The sequence below is a fragment of the Gobio gobio genome (genome assembly GCF_949357685.1).
Source record: "Gobio gobio genome assembly, chromosome: 5".
Lineage (NCBI taxonomy): Eukaryota > Metazoa > Chordata > Actinopteri > Cypriniformes > Gobionidae > Gobio > Gobio gobio.
This window is the reverse complement of record NC_137101.1, coordinates 49,920,875-49,937,804: the sequence shown is the minus strand read 5'-3', so window position 1 is coordinate 49,937,804 and position 16,930 is coordinate 49,920,875. Positions and strand designations below refer to the sequence as shown.

Genomic DNA, 16,930 nt, shown 5'->3' with positions numbered 1-16,930 from the left:
CTATGAAATGTATATTTGGAGTTGACAGTATGTTGTCAGTGTCACAATATTATTACAATGACTGACAATAGCGATGTTTTTTATTTACTTTTTTATAGCAACCATCTTCATCAAAAGACTATTATGTTGTGTAATATTTGTGGGAGCTGCTGCATTTTGACGAGAAAATGTACAAGTGTCGTACATATGTGACTATCAGCTTGAAGCAAAAGCATGAGCCCAGCCCTTCTCATCATGAAATAAAGATGACTTTTGAATGTTTTGTACATTAAGAACCTCACGCATTATGTGGCTGTGATCGCTCATCATGATAAACTGCTTTAACAATAAATTGAGTCCCAAGTATGACTTTATTAGCGTTTTGTTCAACAAACTTGCCATTGCAATTAATCAAATCTCTTTTTTTAATCTTTAAAATAATACCAGCATCGTGTAATGCAAATGTTTAGTTGTAATGGACGTATTGCACAGGCTTTCGGGATTGACGAACGGCTCCCTCTGTTTATTCGGCAGTATAAAACTTCATATCAGGGTTTTTTAACTCACTAGAGGTGCAGAACGCCACATGGCAACTTTTCGGGACTGCACCAAGCAAAAATAAATCGTAATCATGACAAAGAGTAAAGATAAAGCGTCTAAAAAGGTCTATGTGCATTCATTCTAATGGCTTGTTTTCCGCTACGGCATATGGTTGTTCAGAAATGGTGACAAATTTTAAATAAATTTTTTTCAAAACAACATAATTTAAAGATGAACTATGTAAGATTTTTGCAGTAAAATATCCAAAAACCACTAGGCCAGTGTTATATATTTTGTTCAGTTGAGTACTTAGAATATCCCAAATGTTTCCAACCATTTGTAAATCGTGAGAAATTGCTATTTTAACCAAGGAACCGGGACGTGTGAGCTATTCGTTTGAGGGAGTCGCCTGTCGATTGCGTCATATCTGCGTTCCCCTCGGTTTCCGGTTTTATTTAGCAGAAACGCTTTACTCTCACTGCAGTGTGAACAAGTGTCATAGCAGCCGCCGAGCGAACGTCATAACTTCCTTTTTAACACACTCAGATGTATATAATACATATAATATGGCGACTATGCCATAATAACAGTCCCGCACTTCAATCGCTCCTGCGGCCTTGCTCAGCTCCACAACACTCAGTCCTGCTTCTGCTTCAGACTACAGTAATGTTAATAATCGCATCCATGAACATGATTTCTGCCCGAGTCCTATCCTGACTCTTTTCCACCCGCTGTGAGGTGAAGACCACATGTCCCAAGATTCTGCGCTCAAACATGGCGTCATCAAACTACGCCTTTGTTTTGAACAGGCGACCTCTAGTGGACGGAAAAGTTACATAGTGTAGCTTTAAATAAATTTCTATTCATTTTTATGAATCCAAATATTCAAATAATATAAAAAAAATGCCCTAGTTTGCATTTTTTACCACAGCTGAAATTAAATAAATGTAATATGTCAAATACACAGATGTTTCAGACACATTTTCATTCAATACTTTATGTAGGCCTAATGCTTAATGCAGCGTCTCTGGCTCCAAGTATCGATATTTTTAAAAACTGAATATTTAAATTAATGTCTACATTGTAGCTGGTTACCGCTTTGGCTTACCGGAGTGGCAGTACCCCCAGCCTTCCTGTGGTGGCGGCGTGGCGCTTCCCAGATTGCAGATGATCAGATGAACGGAACAGTGAAGAAGAAATACGATCGCAATGGCTGGCCGACAGAAAAAAATCACAAATGCACCCGCGTCTTTTAAATCAAAAGTTTGGGTCCATTTTGGATTTTGTAGTGACGATACAAAAAAAGCTCACTAAAGACTATGTAATCGGCAAGAACTGTCTCGGAAAAATAAAATACAATGGCAACACAACCAACATGCATTCCCACCTCGTGCGCCATCAGTGAATCAGCCTACGCTGGATGACAGTTGTATGGCAAAGCTACCTTTTTTGATAGAACTGCTTGTGCTTGGTTTGTTACCACAGTTATCTATGTACTATGGTGTGCTTCCTCAGCGATGAAGTTTAACATTCGCGGCTATCTTTTCTTCAACTCCTCAGGATCTATCTTGACGACTGCAGTGCAGGCAGATCGCTCGCGCGGTTGTGATTCTCCTGGGAGAGCGCACGCCGCGCGGCCACAAATAAACTGATATGGATTTGAAATTATTTTATCAATTTGAAATACAGGCATATTTTTGTAGATCTGTTCCTAAAAATATGCATATATGTTTTAGGAACACATCTACAATATACATGCGCATATATATATATATATATATATATATATATATATATATATATATATATATATATATATATATATATATATATATATATATATATATATATATATTAGTTTGCACGTGACTGTTTAAAACCCGTGTTTAGACCCGTGTTTCTCCTTTGTCCTACCCGACCTGCTGCACCCGTATCCGACACAGTAGGATGTTTTTCACCCGTGCAGGACTCTTGACAGTGTACATGTTTAAAAGACAAGTTTATTACTGTACCGCTTGGTACTCAAATGTGACCATATTTTATTATATTGGGTTTTATACTGGGTGTGTTTTTGTACATTTTTAGTAATGTGTGCATTTTGCAATTTCTAAATATGAAATGTTGCTGCTATGAATAAGTTAGTGATGTGACCTTTCTTTATTATAAATCATTTAGTCACAGAAACTGTTCTCTCATGGCTGTTTGATAGCTATTATGCACTTACTGTACTTTAATGCTATTTCAAAAAAGATGAAGTTTTAATAAATTAAATACATGATCATATGACTTTTTTGATGCTTTTTTTTCCATTTACAAAATGATATCGTGATATATCGTGGGTGATTTTCTTGCAATATATCGTCTGTCACAGAATCGCTGGTATCGTGATACATCGTTATCGTGGGCAAAATATCGTGATATTATCGTATCGTGTGTTGACCTGTGATTCCCACCCCTAATACAGACACTCCCTCAACCACCACAGCTCAGATTTTCCCCCATTACGAAAACAAATATTTATTTTTGCTAATTATTATTTTATTTGAGTTACCGTAAATCCTCTAATATTGGCCTGTATTCCATTAGCGGCCGGGTCTCCAACATTGGCCGGTCTCGCTGTCACCGAAGGTAAATAAAAGCCAGTCTCTAATAGCGGCCGGGGCTATTATTAGAACCAACGTTTTTCTGGGCAGGCCTCAACATTATGCTTGTGATAGTAACATGCAAGTACCACAGGGTACTGGTCATGTCAATCACCTCACTCTTGACTCGCACGTGAGACTTCAGTCACCGGGTCCGGTAGGCTAACGTTTACGGCGCGAGGATGAGAACAGACGCGCAGCGGAACATGAGGAGGACGAAGAGGAGCTGTACAATAATGAACTTGTTGTAGAGGCTGGCGCGAGTGATGAGGAGTTCACAGGGAGAGATGAAAAGGAGGAGGAAACTGAGGAGGACGAGGATTAAACAGAATTGGAGGATTTTTTTTTTATAACTTCAAACCAAACGAGACAGGAATGGTTAAACTTTGGAGCGGTAAGGTGTCTGTTGCCTTTTGTTATGAATCAATAACCTAATTATCACCGTGTATGGTTAAGTGTTTACAATGCACTTCCGGTAGCCTGTGTTTGCTACGTTTTTGTTACCATATTTCTACACTCGAATTTAGCCTGAATTACCTGTATTTGTTGTTAATGTTCTGTATGCATACCATAATATTATGGTAACTGTACGTTTTCAATAAATGAACCTAGTATTTTATAGGTTGAAATAGACGCAAAATCTCATTTTTAGTCATTCTACTGGTAGTTTGATTTGCTCAAATAGAAATTGAGGCCTGCCTCTAATACTGGCCTCCTTCCAATAAAGGCCTGGACCGCGATGCGCTTGAGTGAAATAAAGGCCCGGGCCTATATTAGAGGATTTACGGTAGTTTTTCAGTAAAAGTTGTTAGTTTCGTTTAGTTTTTCATTTATAATTTTTAAATTTTATTTCAGTTTATGAAAATGTTTTTTGTCCAATAGTTTTAGTCTTAATTTCAGTTTTCGTTTACGAAAATAACCTTGAAGCCTACACTATCAATGAAGTTAGTTAGGTCTATGATTGTTATCAGTTTTATTTTGATAAACATGACACATAACATCGCGACTACATGAAAAGAGGTTTTACTGTTGAACTGAAGGTTTTAGAATAGACACAAAATGCACATGTTCGTTGTCATGCGGTGAATCTGGCCAATCGTGGAACAGCTGTGTCATCATCAGAGTCCGTGCAGCCGCTCTAGAGAAACTGCACTGGCTGTATTAGCCGATTGCTCTCAAATCGATAAGCATGATCCATGACTGTGAATAAACTTCAAAATAAAAGACATGAAACATGATCATGACAAAAAACCCAAAACCAACCATGACAACTATGTACCATCACATTACATTGCTAAAAATTCATTCAGTATCCGTGTCTTGTTTTAGAATAAATAAATCAAAATTGTATAAAATACATTTCAGAGAAAGTTTTCTGAGAAGAGTTATTCTCAGTCTTTTCCACTAGTATTTAGTATTTAATTGCTTTAAAGGGTTAGTTCACCCAAAAATGAAAATAATGTCATGTATTCCTCACCCTCATGCCGTTCCACACCCGTAAGTCCTCCGTTCATCTTCAGAGCACAAATTAAGATATTTGTGTTGAAATTTGATGGCTCAGTGAGGCCTGCATAGCCAGCAATGACATTTCCTCTCTCAAGATCCATTAATGTACTAAAAAAATATTTAAATCAGTTCATGTGAGTACAGTGGTTCAATATTAATATTATAAAGCCATGATAATATTTTTGGTCTGCCAAAAAAAACAAAATAAATTATATAGTGATAACCGATTGCAAAACACTGCTTCATGAAGCTTCGGAGCGGAAACGAATCAAGTATCAAGATGCAAGATGCAAAACAGTGTCTTCACTTTTATCCTTTTACACATTCATTTCCAACATATAATTGAATGAGGAAAGGAAAAACAAAAGAATAAAAAAGCATATTGACTACTTGAACATACATTTTGCTCTCCTTTCTTTCTGGCCAGCAAATTTCTCAATGACTCTCTGATTAAAGTCAGTCATCTCAGTAGTGTCATGACGTTTGCATTGTTCAGTCAGATATTTGAGGTCTCTTACCTCCGTTGTTGTCCACAAAACTTCAGTACCGACACTTAGAAATAAAAGACAGGGAAAGCAATAAAGGGCATTGCTAACAACACATCCAGCCAGCCACCTACGTTTATCATAACAAGTGCTCCGAGTGCAGCTGCGTCCTGTCACTGGCCTGCTGCTGGATTTGTAAATCGCGTTGATCCGGTTCGGGATCCTTTATCATTTTGTTTTCTTCCAACGAATGCCTTGTGAAAGAATTTGGTCCTGCCATCTCCATCTCTACGAAACTGATCATCCTAATAAGGTTTTGGCGGAGTCGGAGTGACTTGTGTCGCCTGCGCACTTTCGCTTTAGTGGCCAAAAACGTAAAGTTGAATGACAGGTGACGAGAACCAATCAGATTGGATAAAATAACACGCATCCAATTCTGCTTCGCCAGGGACGCAACGACCTGTGTCCGGAGGAGGATCTTTAAGAACCAATTAGAGACCAGATTCAGGTCACATGCTACCCGTAGATTTTCTATCTATATCTGAGTAAGAGACTCAGATAGACGTCCATTTGTCCGGCGTCCCTCACGCATGAAACATATTGAAGAACATATAAAATAGTTAACCGATCAAAGCCAGTTTTTATTAAATGCTGAGTCTCTTACTAACAGCCAGCACATCGTATGAGTAAACTATTTTATTTTTATTTCACTTTTATATCATTTTTGTATGCATGTATATTTCTTGAATTTTGATGGGGGTGGCGCTCCAGCGCCCTCTATTTACCAGTCGCCACTGGTTCGATCCCCGGTTCCACCTGACCCAGTGCTGAGGTGTCCATGAGCAAGACTCCTAACCCCAGCTGCTCCCGACGAGCTGGATGGCGCCTTGCATGGCTGACACCGCCGTCGGTGTGTGAATGAGTGTATGAATGGGTGAATGTGAGGCAAAATGTAAAGCGCTTTGGATGGCCGTAGGTTTGTTAAAAGCGCTCTATAAATGCAGTCCATTTACCATTTATTCAAACCGGCCAATGGACTGTTCGATCACTGAGCGAGTCCTACGTGTCTGTCATTATACCGTTTTTGTTGCCAAGCCGTCTGCTTAGACAGAGTCAAGTGTGCATCACTGATCATTATTTGCATGAAAATATTTTCTCAGAACACGAGTTCTGCTATTTAGGGCACAATTTAAAGCAGAATTATCACGCGCCAATCCCTCATCCCTAGTTAAAACATTGAACACTTTTCCTGTGGCATGCTGTGTTTAAAGGTAGCACATCCACTACAAATTATTTCATTTAAATTAATATAAAAAAAAATTTACTTCTGGATAATGATTTCATGTAATATCAGTGCTTAACTCCATTAATGAGTGTGGCATAATTAATCTAAATGGGTATATCAGATGTAAAACAATTTAAATCATTCAGTTTACTTAATTTTTTCACTCACTCCAGTAATAGAGTGTGTACGCACGTTCTAAAGTGTCCGTAAGGTGTGCACATGTTTCACATATGTGCGTGGAAATTTGCATATGCACATTTCTTTATACTTTAATAAATCAGGCCCCAGATTATAAACCCTACCTTATAAACACATTGATATCTCTGTTCGTTTTGTTTTCTATACAGGCTACGTGGATGTAATCTCACTGCTCAGTCCTGTGAGAGTTTGTCTTCAGCTCTACAATCCCCAAATTCTGTCCTTAGAGAACTGGACCTGAGTATCAATGACCTGCAGGATTCTGGAGTGAAGATTATTTCTGATGGACTGAAGAGCTGTAAACTGGAGATACTGAGGTTTGAGTTTCAAAGACTTTCAATGTTTTTTTCCCATTAAGTTAATTACTAAAAATCACTCTGTTGAATGTATTCAGTATGCAATTACTGTTTTTCTTGTGCAGATTTTCCATATGTCATCTCACTGCTCAGTCTTGTGAGAGTTTGTCATCAGTTTTACAATCCCCAAACTGTGTCCTGAGAGAGCTGGACCTGAGTAACAATGACCTGCAGGATTCAGGAGTGAAGCTTCTTTCTGATGGACTGAAGAGAAACTGTAAGCTGGAGATACTGAGGTAAATGGTTTAAAATAATTTACAAAATGCTACCACAATACAGTTTTTCTCAATCTATTTGACACATTTCTCCAAACTCAGGTCACTATTCTCCAAACAGTTAACACAGTGATCTGAACACTTTGTAATTATCCTAAACAGATTGTAATTTTTTATTCATTTCATACAAAATACAAATAATGTGAATCATTTCTGATTTCTTACACTGTACACAAAACTTTCAAATGTTTTCAAAATAGTTCATACAGCCAACAAAAACTGTAATATATCAGGTAAAACAAATCGCAGCTCTTTAACTATAGAAGGGAACATATACAAAGAGCAAGAAAAGAATAAGAATATGCAAGAGAATGGGAAAAGAAAGAGTTGTAATTTTAAAAGTAGTGGAGAGGCAACCCTCTACAATGCGAGTAAATCTTCTCCATGGGTGACTAAATAATGTCTATCATTAGCCATTGGCTAAAAAAAAAATGTTTTATATTATATTTATTGTAGTATTTTCAGATTTACAGACATATGGACAATACAATCACATGACAGAAACAAACAACTACACACCAAAAAAAAAAACTAAAAAAACAACAACTCTCCTTCAGTTAGATTCACGTTTGCAGTTAAGGACAACGACAAACACAGGCAAGGGAAGATTTTAGCCCAGCATGACATGGATAAGGTGAAGTTGAAGTTGTTTAAATGTGTGGTGAGTGGCATCAGGTACTGGAGGGAACTGTATGAAGCACCAACAATTATACTAATGTTCGACTACGCCACCCTATCTATACCGGGAACTACCAGCCCCAGAACAGGGGGCGCACAGGTTCGTTACCAAAAAAAGAATGGGTGAGCAGAGAGACATAGGCAAGGGAGTACCTGTAAATGAGGCAGCTGTATTCGAATACAAAAGTTTAAAACCATCAATACATTAACATCTCACGGGGAACAATATTCATATGTCAAAAAGAAATAAAGAAAGAAAAAGAAACAACACTTTACAAACTTTAATATATACTGTATAAAAATAATAAATACAACAAAGAACAAATACAAAAGAAAGCTTACGGGAGGGAGAGGGCCTGCTGTAATCCTCAATTCACACAGCACGCTTAATACTCACACACACCCACTCTGGTGAGGTCAATTCAAAAAGAAAAGCACGACACTCAACGTTAACACCTATAAACAGCAGCTCAACCCCTCTGATATACCTTCCCCGTCACTCAAATTACAAAAGAAAAGAAAGGAACAAACAATAATGATAATAAGCTGGTAGGCTACTAACCAGCTCCAAATAAAGAAAAAGTCAACAATCCGCAATGGAAAGAAAGTACACAAAAAAACAATATTCAAATCAATCTCAACGTGTAACTCAAAATACATTTAGACCTAAAAATAAATAAATTACATTACATACAATATACAATACACGCAAAAATAAGCACAAAACAAAACAAAACAAAAAAACGAATCAAAAGAAGGACACAAACAGGTCCATGATCGCCCGCAATGCGAAGGGTGAGCCAGCCAGGAAACAGCCACGCTTCCACTTTCACTCACGCTTCGGTGAGCAATCGTCCGGCTCCGCTGTTATCAAACAAAGTTCACTCCTCAAAACAACAACCGGAATAAACCCAGGCAAGGCAGCAGTGCGTTAAATCAACAGACACTCATCTCGTCCCATAATATAGAGGTGAAACCCTTGATCCTGTCATTCAACCGGAAGATGTTCACAACGCGGTACTATGCACGGTCGCGGACCGTAACCTGCAAAGGGTTGTTCGCTGACGAGCTACACAAACTCAAGATAGTAAACAAACATTCCATTGACAAAAAAAATCCTTCTTTAAGGAAAAGCACCAACCTCAAAGCCAGGGGCAGCCTACGCACAGCAGCACAACACAGAGACGGCACTCCAGACACTCTCCCATTCATAAATGGCAAAATCCGTAAAGGGGCGGTACAGGTGACAACGCATCCCAAGTGACAACAACCTCCCCATTTTATACCATGACATCAGACTGCTGACATTTATACCATGACATCAGACTGCTGATAGCTTCGAAACGTTTTGAATCAGTGAGCCGAATGATGATTCGGATCGCGTGTCAAACCGCCAAACTGCTGAAATTTGGCGATTCAAACCGCTGAATCGACTCACTGATTCATAACGCTTCGAAGCTTCATGAGGCCGTGTTTTGAAATCGTCATCACTATGCAAGTCGTTATTTAGGGTTTTTTGCGCACAAAAACTATTGTCGCCGATTCATAAAGTTGTTTTAGAACCACTGTAGTGAGATGGACTTTGTAACGACGTCTTTAGTACCTTTTAAGGGTCTTGAGAGTGAACCGTGCCATTGTGTCAATGGAGGCATTTCTCAGCCATCAGATTTCAACTAAAATATCTTCATTTCTGTTTCGAAGATGAACGGAGGTCTTACGGGTGTCGAACGACATGAGGGTAAGTAATTAATGACTGAATTTTCATTTTTGGGTGAACTAACCCTTTAACTTGCTGGACACTCTGACTGAGTTTTGCTCGTCAAGCGATCTATACGATTTAATATCAGCTCATCTGACGTACTGTAAACTTTAGTATGAAGGCGCACAACTCGCAGTCGCTCTGCTGAGTTTCTCACACACACACAAACACACGAGAGAGTCTTACCACGCAAAATCGACGCGCTACATGTTAACATTATTCTTTATTGTATACAGGGTTTTTCCTACATTGAAAATTTTTTGCCGGCCGCCAAAACAAATTTTTGTCCCGCCAAAGCCGTATTTGATCAGTTATTGTGATTTATGATTGATGTATTAGATGACTGCTGCTTGCGTTAACTGAGTGACAGAGAGAACGATCAGAGCTCCTCCCTCGCTCGCACTCTCTCTGTCTTCAAAATAAGCATTCTTAGCTTTCTAATATTTCACATATTACGTTAATCAAAATCAAAAGGTCGGAAGACCGAATCCATGTTGCACGTGGCGCTATCAGACGATGTTTTCCTTGAATTACCGCTGGGTGTGAAATGCGCTCAAAAAACATTGACTGATTCTCTGACCAGCTGACATAAACCATACTTTCAATAAACGGGAAACAAATCCTATCCGGTTATGAAGTGTTTTCTGTGTGTTGACAAATCTTTTGCGATGTTCTAACAGACGGGATTCACACACAACGCGTCTGCTAATGTCCGATTCGCGACCTAATGACTCCTTTGAACCGAATCATTTCAACGACTGGTTAGAACAACTGATCAGTCCAACACTGAACTCATAATTCAGTTTAATCATTTACTCAGAACACCTGAAATGAGAACACAAGTGTGCTTACCCACTTTAGCAAGAGTGGGTGTAAGAGTTAGTTTGAATTATCCACAGTCTTTCAGCTTATTTATGTGGACAATGTGTAGTAAAATAAATAGCCTAAAATCATTTAGTTTAGACTGGAGTGAGGTGAACCCAGAACAAAGTTGTTGTTAGCTAGCTGATTGTATATGGCAGAAAATTAGGCTATTTGTTCATTTTTTTAATACTATTTTTTAATATTGATATGATTATATACCAAAACAATTATCAGTAAATAGTGTAAAAATGAGGAACAAAAACAAACATCAAGGTATCAAAATAAGATAAGCAAAAGTTACAAACTTTCTTTGAATTTATTTCAAATTTATTGTCAGTATTGCGCTTGCAGATTACGTGGGTAGGGTATTTTTTTACTGTGCGTGCGTGTGTGTGTGTATGGATGACCATGTCTATCAGCCACCACCGAAGACCATTTTTGACCCAGGAAAAACCCTGTGTATATTCCTGTCAAAATACCAGAGTTCGTTTAGAATTATTCAGCTTTTAAGAACAAGCTGAAGATATGCTTTTTTCCGGTAGTGGGCGGGACTAATGCACAAACGGCAATCTCATTGGCTGGCGTTCCTTTTTCCTGTCCCTGTTTTGATTTCAGTAAATCGGTTTGAGCGAATGCTGACAACGTGATTAATATTCATGAACCCAGCAGCTCATCAATCCTTAGTGTGTTGTATATTATTAGTAGTAGAATTAGTAGTAGTATTATCTTTTAATAATATAATTACTATTATCACTTTTTTTACAGAAACACTGAATGACCAAAAATATCTTAAGCACCACCACGACTCCAAAGTTCAGTTAAATGACAATGCATTCATACATGGTTACCAACAGTTTTAGTTCTAATTACTAAAGTTCTATCACTAACCCTTAGAACCCAAGAAACGCGCCCACGCTTAAAATACTCCGTCATTTTTGGCCTCACAGACATGAACGATATATCTTTTCAAAGCTTAAAGTGTCTACTTTTATTTGTGTACACTCAAAATAAAAACGAAATGTTGTGCTTTTCGCTAAATAAAGAAAACAAACAGGATGCGTGTTCTCCCGTCGATCTCCCTGTGATGTCCATTCTGAATGCGTCTGAAAATGAACTCAGAACTCAGAGAAAACTTGCCTCACAGACACGACAGATATCTCTTTATAAAACTTGGAATATCTACTTTTAAATGAAGTAATTTATATAAAAAACATATATATTCTCTGTTTATGTAATCCGTATGAAAACAGCTAGAGGCACAGTTCCTCCAGCTGAGCCTCATTATCTTTAATGTGGACACCCACACACACGCAAAGCGATTCACATGCAAATCGTCCACGTGAAGGAGCGCAAACCTGTAAACGCTCCCCATCACCTCAAAACAAAGACTCGATTTCATCATTCTTATGCTTTTCATTGAGTTCGGAGTTTACCTTGGATTTACCGTGATTTTAACATGAGAATTTTTAAGGTAAAACATTTCTTCTCACTTATATTAGCGTTATTGATGCATAAATTTCACATAGGCTATTAGTTGAACTATTGCCAGACTAAAATGTGTGAAATCAATGGAAACATGTTGAAATATGAAGTAGGTAGGCAACCTTTCAATGCTAAATAAAGATACACGTATGGCATGGGGATATTTTATGCTCTATAATATTAAACACAGCATGATATAAAAGTAGGGTTGCCAACTGTCCCGTATTAGCCGGAACGTCCAGTTTATTGGGCCTAAATGTCCAGTACATGACAGTCCTTCCAGAAAAATGCGGCTTTTTTTTGTGATTGTTGCGGGCAAAAATCCTTGATTATGCGGCACGTTTTCTTAAAAAATGCGATGAAAAATGCGGGATATTTATGCAATTTTATGCGATAAAATTGCGGGAACTTGCAAAAACTGCGGTTTGATGAGAAAGAGAAAAAAAGCACTACATCACAGAAAGTGCTGGAATATTTAAGTTCTCATCTTGTTTTATTGAAGACCTTAATAATGGCTCAAATTTACAAAACATTTAGTCAATCAAGTTCTGTAGCTTTACAAAAGGAATATGCTACAACTTCTGAAAAAATTAATAAATAACTTCCTGTTTTACAGATGTCGCTATACAAAACAGACATTTGAGTGCTTCCAATGCACAAAGTGCAATCTCTTAAAGGGTTAGTTCACCTAAAAATGAAAATTCTGTCATTAATGACTTCCCTTTATGTTGTTGGACACAAATTAAGATATTTTAGTTGAATTCCGATGGCTCAGAAAGGCCTCCATTGGCACAATGTACACTCTCAAGACCCATAAAAGGTAGCCTACTAAAGACGTCGTTACAAAGTCCATCTCATTACAGTGGTTCTACAATAACTTTATGAAGCGACGATAATAGTTATTGTGTGCAAAAAAAACTAAATAACGACTTATATAGTGATGACTGATTTCAAAACACAGCATCATGATGCTATGAATCATCGAGTCGATTCATGATTCGGATCGCGTGTCAAACTGCTGAAATACGTGACTTTGGCGATCCAACCCTCTGAATCGACTCATTGATTCATAACGCTTCAAACCGCTGAATCAACTCATTGATTCATAACGCTTCAAACCGCTGAATCGACTCATTAACGCTTCAAAGCTGTGTTTTGAAATCAGTCAGCACACAGGGAAACTGCTTTGCTCTTTTGCTGTTATTTTTGTTGGCCAATGGGAGTTTGTGCTTCATCATGGTTTCACCGGTATCTATGGTTTCTCCACGGGGTTTGAAGCTTTTCGATGACGTTCGCGTCGGGTAATCACGTCACTTCAAAACGTTCCCATGGCAATAGGCGGAAATGGCGGCTCTTGTGTGAAGTAAACGAACATTTTTCAACTTTCTGCTAATATATATGACTTTTTTTGCAACGAAAATGCGGGGATTATGAAATCATGATAGCCCCGCATATTTTGCATGCGGAAATAGGCAATTTATGCGGCGAAAGTGCGGCGTATTTGAAAAAATGCGGCCCCCGCATGAATATGCGGACTTTGGCTGATTATGCGTTAAATCACGCGATCGCATAATCGCGTTTTTCTGGAGGGACTGACATGACTGTCCCGTTTATTGACTGATACGCTGATGTAACCACTGACTAAGGGGCCATTCATATGTTGCGTCTTTTGCGCACTCAACTTCATTATTTTAAATGTAGATGCGCGGCAAGCACGCTCAAATAGAGAGACTAATTAGTTTTTGTTCATCTTGCACTGTCCCTGTTTGCACTTTTTCCCTGAATGTCTCGTTTGCACTGTATTTTTTTTATTTTTACCACTGCTCTGTGTGGTTTTCATGGTATAGGCTAAACTATCGTTCAAAAGTTTTAGATTTTCTAATGTTTTCCAAAAAAAATCTTCTGCTTAACAAGGCTGCATTTATTTGATCCAAAATACAGCAAAAACAGTAATATTAACAGTAATATTAAAATAATTGTTTTCTATTTGGATATATTTTTAAAATGCAATTTATTCTGTTCTTCAGTTTCACATGATCCTTCAGAAATCATTGTCACATGATCCTTCAGAAATCATTGTAATATGCCGATTTGCTGCTCAAGAAACATTTCTGATTATTATGAATGTTGAAATCAGTTGTGTACAATTTTTTCAGGATTATTTAATGAATAGAACGTTCAAAACAACAGCATTTATCTGAAATAGAAATCTATTGTAACATATACACTACCATTCAAACGTTTGGGCTGAGTAAGAGTTTAGTTTTTTGTTGCTGTTTTGTTTTTTGTTTTTTGAATGAAATTAATACTTTTATTCTTTTGAACTTCCCTCTGGATTAACCCTTAAAGACCTAGACAGCTGCCCATGGCTAAAAATAACTCGTTCTAAAATGTTTAAAAACTTTTAAATCTTAAATCTAAGTAAAATGCACCGTAAAGAGGAGAATCTCAGCTTTTCAGAAGTATCACATTTCTCGCGATTGATTATTCTGAGGCTCCGTGGTGAGCGTGGATGCGTCATCAAAATCTGGAGCATTGATTCGTCAAGGAAACGCATGTGGGCTGTTCCCCTGAGCCAAACAGAAACGGTTGTTGATCATTAGTTTATATTATATTAGTTAATATCATTAATAATATTATAATTAGTGGTGTGCCATTATCGGCGTTAACGTGCTGCGAGACTCTTATCGGGCGATAAAAAAAATATCGCCGTTAATCTATTCTCAAAGTTGGGTTGGGAGCTGGGTCTATACTACGCAAGCTATGATGACTTTCACCTTGATATTTTAGCGCGGATGTATACCTAGCCAAATTGCACTGTAGGGGGCGAGAGAAAGAGTCTTCGAACCTGTGTGTATGCCTACTAGTGTTGTCAAAAATATACATATTTCGCTATGTATCGATACTGAAATGATACAATACTCATTTTCTACAGTATCGATATCAGCTGCGCTCTCCTCTCCGACCAACAGCAAGTTGACACGCACCCGCCTCCTCTCATTCAAGTCAAGTCAAGTCAACTTTATTTATATAGCGCTTTTAACAATGCAGATTGTTTCAAAGCAGCTTTACAGTGTTAAACAGGAAAATAATGCAGCATAATTTTATTCAGCCGTCTAGCCATTCTGGAGAAAACGGTGATGTCATCAGTTAATTTCAATTATCATACAGTGACAGTGTGGGCTTTAGATCAGTAATTATATCAGTAATTAAGTTTATATGGTTAATTTAGTTTAATAATCAGATTTATTTCGATATTTAGTTGAAAAATTTAGTGTCTCCAACTGAGCACGCCAAGCCAGAGGCAACAGTGGCAAGAAACCAAAACCCCATCAGGTGACCTAATGGAGAAAAATAAACCTTGGGAGAAACCAGGCTCAGTCGGGGTGCCAGTTCTCCTCTGGCTATAATTAACAAACAGTGTAGGATAATTATTCTGGCAGCTTTACAGCTCAGAGGTCATAATAGATCGGAATATTCGAAGGATCGGAGGCAACATGCCGGAGACGGGTTTATTGAGGATGATGTTTTGATTAAATAATTATTAAAGTGCAATATTCGAACAATCGGAATCATCACGCCGGAGACGGGTTTATTGAGGATGACATATCGATTTAAGTATTATTAAATTGTAATATTCAAACAATCGGAGTCATCACGCCGGAGACGGGTTTATTGAGATGCCGTGTCGACGATGCAATTTCAGGGGAGTTATTCAGTCCAGTTAACCCTCTGAACATGGCGAACGCATGTTCTGCTGGATTTTTCCTCATGACTCTGTGTTAGTATTGGTGTGACCGGTCTGAGTTTTAACGTAAACACAGTCGTAACCAGCTCACAGGAACAGTGTTTTGGATCCATGCGTGCGTCAGGTCTTAAAGGGACAGAAGTTATTTATTATTCAAACTACAAAAAGACCAACGATCACTTACGAGTACACATATTCTGAATGCCTTTAGCAGAATTCAAATGAGCCATTTTAATCTAGATTAATTCCAAGATTACAGTGAGATTAATCTAGATTAACAAAATTAATCTATGCCCACCACTAATTATAATACATGTTATAACTTGCTGAGGGATTGTTACATGTAGACCAAGTCTAAGTTCTTGAAGTTCTGTTTGAGTTCACAGTAAAAACACCAAATTTTTTACAAGAAAAACAAAGAAAAGTACAGGCAAATCAGACGCCCCAAAAATGTTCTAGGTCTTTAAGGGTTAAATCTTTGATTTATCAAAGAATCCTGAAAAAAAAAATACACAACTGTTTTCAACATTCATAATGATAAGAAATGTTTGTTGAGCATATATATCAAATCATCAGATTAGAATGATTTATGAAGGATCATGTGACACTGAAGACTAGAGTAATAATTATAAATTCAGCTTTGACATCACAGGAATAAATTACACTTTACCATGTATTCACATAGAAAAAAAATATTTTAAATTGTAAAAATATTTCACAATATTACTGTTTTTACTATTTTGGATCAAATAAATCCAGCCTTGGTGATCAGAAGAGACTATTAAAAATAAAATAAAAAACATCTAAAACTTCTGAACAGTACTGTAGGTCTAAAGTTTTTATGTAAAGAAAATGTATAGTCAGATTACTTCTTTTAAATTAAACATGATTTTGTGAATAAGCTACAAACAATACATTCAATCATTAAGTCTCCTCACATTCATTATAGGTCCCTCTGTCACATTCCTCATTGATATTCAGGGAAGGAGTCGTTGGTGTGAATCACTGCATTATTCATGATGATCCACACTCTCCCCGCATACAACCATTCTGACAATAAGTGTCTTACAAAAGTTAAATGACTATATTGTTTTGAATGAATGAGTGATCAAAATTATTTTCACATTATTTTG

General features: G+C 37.5%; 1 protein-coding gene across 1 annotated transcript in view; it reads left to right on the top strand.

Moving 5' to 3' along the window:
- The window catches only part of LOC307126562 (NACHT, LRR and PYD domains-containing protein 3-like), a 99,852-nt gene that overhangs the window by 32,624 nt on the left and 50,298 nt on the right, over window positions 1-16,930 (top strand). The window contains exons 6-7 of the mRNA XM_079817159.1: window positions 6,785-6,952; window positions 7,057-7,227. Coding sequence (XP_079673285.1) covers window positions 6,785-6,952; window positions 7,057-7,227 — 339 coding nt within the window. The remainder of the gene's footprint in view (window positions 1-6,784; window positions 6,953-7,056; window positions 7,228-16,930) is intronic.